At 36.0% G+C, this 2,728-nt stretch overlaps 1 protein-coding gene across 1 annotated transcript; it reads left to right on the plus strand.

Moving 5' to 3' along the window:
• Positions 1–228: 228 nt before the first annotated feature.
• On the plus strand, positions 229–2,480 carry LOC110799777 (uncharacterized). Its single transcript, XM_022005044.2, has 3 exons — positions 229–656; positions 1,194–1,642; positions 1,784–2,480. The coding sequence occupies exons 1-3, from the start codon at positions 492–494 to the stop codon at positions 2,226–2,228; spliced, it is 1,059 nt and encodes a 352-aa protein (XP_021860736.1). The 5' UTR covers positions 229–491; the 3' UTR covers positions 2,229–2,480.
• Positions 2,481–2,728: the final 248 nt, after the last annotated feature.

Consider the following 2,728-nt stretch of genomic DNA (forward strand, 5'->3'; position numbering starts at 1 on the left):
TAATTATCTACTTGACACTCAATTTTTTTAATTCAAAAATAAATTAAAAATCTTATTTTTTATTGGCTGAAACCATTAGATTTTCTAAGTAGCACTCTAATAATTCAGCAAATATGGTTTTGATGATAATCTGGTATGACTTGAACACGCGAAAGTAATCCGGGGCACGGTAAATCGGTAACCCACTTCTGCCCTTATGCAATCACATAAACCCCGTAAAACACAACGGTTTATTCTGGAATCTTCGACAACTTTCTACAAACCCAACCTTCCAGATAACTCTACAAATCCTCCAAAATCAAAAGAAATCCCCTTTGAATTATTTCTCTAATATTATGATTTCTCACCAATATAAATCCACCCTTTTCATCTAATTCAAACATTAACCAAATACATTCTTCACACGACAGAGAAAACCCAACAGCGATAACACTGTTTGTTGCAGAGTAACCCAGAGAAAAAAAAAAAAAAGTGAAGATATCTTACAGAAAATGGGGGTTGATTATTACAAAATTTTAGGGGTTGATAAGAACGCTAATGATGATGATTTGAAAAAATCTTACAGAAAATTAGCTATGAAGTGGCACCCAGATAAGAATCCGACTAATAAGAAGGAAGCCGAAGCTAAATTCAAGCAGATTTCTGAGGCTTATGATGTAAGTTTTCTGGTTTTGATCATTGGGAATCCCCCTTTTTTTTCTTGGGTGTTTTGTTTAATCTGATTGAATCATATTAATCCAATTAGAATGTTAAAAAATGTGTGTTTTTGGTTGAATTATTTGTTTAATTAGTGCTAATGATTTAGAAGACGGGTGATTTGTATGAATTTTACATTAAATTTAAGAAGATGGGTGAGTTGTTTGAATTAATTTGACTAATTAGTTGTTAAAACAGAGAGGGTAAGGAATAAAAATTTGATCTTTGGTGTTGGAAGGCTATAAGAAGGATTCCCTAATCGTAGGAATATGCATACGGTTTCTCGAAGCATTGTCCACTGGTTAATCTATTTACTAATACTCTTGTGATTTATGAGACGGTAATGCGCATACGTGTAAATATTTGATTATAAAGTATAATTAATTGAATATATTTATTTTATGACAATGCCCAAGTATTTAGAAGTGTAAACTTAAGAAGTTAATCTTAATAAATTATTGGGTTTATGTATGATTGCTTATATGAATGAATTGTAGGTTTTAAGTGATCCCCAGAAGAGGGCAGTTTATGATCAGTATGGAGAAGAAGGCCTCAAGGGTGGAGTACCACCACCAGATGCCGCTGGTGGTGCGACATTCTTCTCAGCCGGAGATGGGCCTACTTCGTTCCGGTTCAGTTCACGAAACCCGGATGACATATTTGCTGAATTCTTCGGGTTTTCAGGCCCGTTTGGTGCTGCTGGTGGCGGTGGTGGTGGTGGTGGCGGTGGCATGAGAGGCTCTAGGTTCTCAAGTGGTATGTTTGGTAATGACATTTTTGGAAATTTTGCTGAGAATGGTGGTGGTGGCGACCACCCAATGCACTTTCAAAGCACTCCTCGGAAGGCACCACCTATTGAGAGCAAATTGCCTTGCAGTTTAGAAGACCTATACAAGGGGACTACTAAGAAAATGAAAATTTCAAGAGAGATTGCTGATGCGAGTGGGTAAGTTAACATTTATAATTAAATAGTCCGTATTTAGTTTGGTGATGAAACTGTTTGATTGTGAGAAACATAAACAGTTAACAGGAATAAAATCACAAATGACATATTGATTGTTCCGAGTTGTTATTCGTAAAATTGCAGGAAAACTATGCCTGTACAAGAAATTCTAACCATTGAAATAAAGCCTGGGTGGAAGAAGGGAACAAAGGTTACATTCCCTGAGAAAGGAAACGAGCAGCCAGGAATATCCGCAGCAGATTTAGTATTTGTAATTGATGAGAAGCCACACAAGGTGTTCACTCGAGATGGCAACGACTTAGTTGTTACTGAGAAGATATCATTGGTTGAAGCATTAACAGGTTACACTGTCCATCTAACAACCCTTGATGGCAGAAATCTTACTATCCCTATCAACAATAATGTTATTCATCCAAACTACGAGGAAATTGTCCAAAAGGAAGGAATGCCTTTACCAAAAGAACCAAGTAAAAGGGGAAATCTGAGGATCAAGTTTGACATCAAGTTCCCTACTCGGTTGACCTCTGAACAGAAAGCCGGAGTTAAAAAACTATTTGGTCAATCATGAATCGACATCAACCTACATTGCGCCTATCTTGTTATGTAAAGGCTTGTAGCCTGAGGTCATGTTTGATGTTGAGTTTAATGAAAACGGGAGGATTCGATCTTGAACACATAGATTGACAATTTGATGATACAAAAATCTATTCAGTTATCAAGTGGTTTTGTAGTAGGAGTTATAATATTGAATGTAGACTAAAAATGTCATAAACTGTAAGTTTTTAAGTTGCTAAATAACGTACAGATTTTATTCAGTGAACTCGGGCATTTAAGATTTTGTACTTTCTATGCGTATAAAGTAAATACAACTAGGGATGTCAACGAGTCGAGTAGAGTATTTGAGTGTTCAAGCTAAGCTTGGTAATAAATTCTTGTTAAGATCTGATCGAAACATTACGTGTGAGAGTTCAACATTGACAAAAGAGAAGAAAGTTAATCACTTAATAAGGCCAAGAGGCTATTCCCTTAATTGTCATATGGGTTTAAGGTGGAACCTCCTTTGGACTT

Source organism: Spinacia oleracea, chromosome 4 (genome assembly GCF_020520425.1).
Source record: "Spinacia oleracea cultivar Varoflay chromosome 4, BTI_SOV_V1, whole genome shotgun sequence".
NCBI lineage: Eukaryota > Viridiplantae > Streptophyta > Magnoliopsida > Caryophyllales > Amaranthaceae > Spinacia > Spinacia oleracea.

Bases quoted from the DNA above. Each gene is read 5' to 3' on its own strand.
- LOC110799777 (XM_022005044.2), top strand. From the start codon at position 492: ATGGGGGTTGATTATTACAAAATTTTAGGGGTTGATAAGAACGCTAAT. The intron at 657-1,193 runs GTAAGTTTTCTG...AATGAATTGTAG, and splicing joins AGATTTCTGAGGCTTATGAT to GTTTTAAGTGATCCCCAGAA. The intron at 1,643-1,783 runs GTAAGTTAACAT...GTAAAATTGCAG, and splicing joins GAGATTGCTGATGCGAGTGG to GAAAACTATGCCTGTACAAG.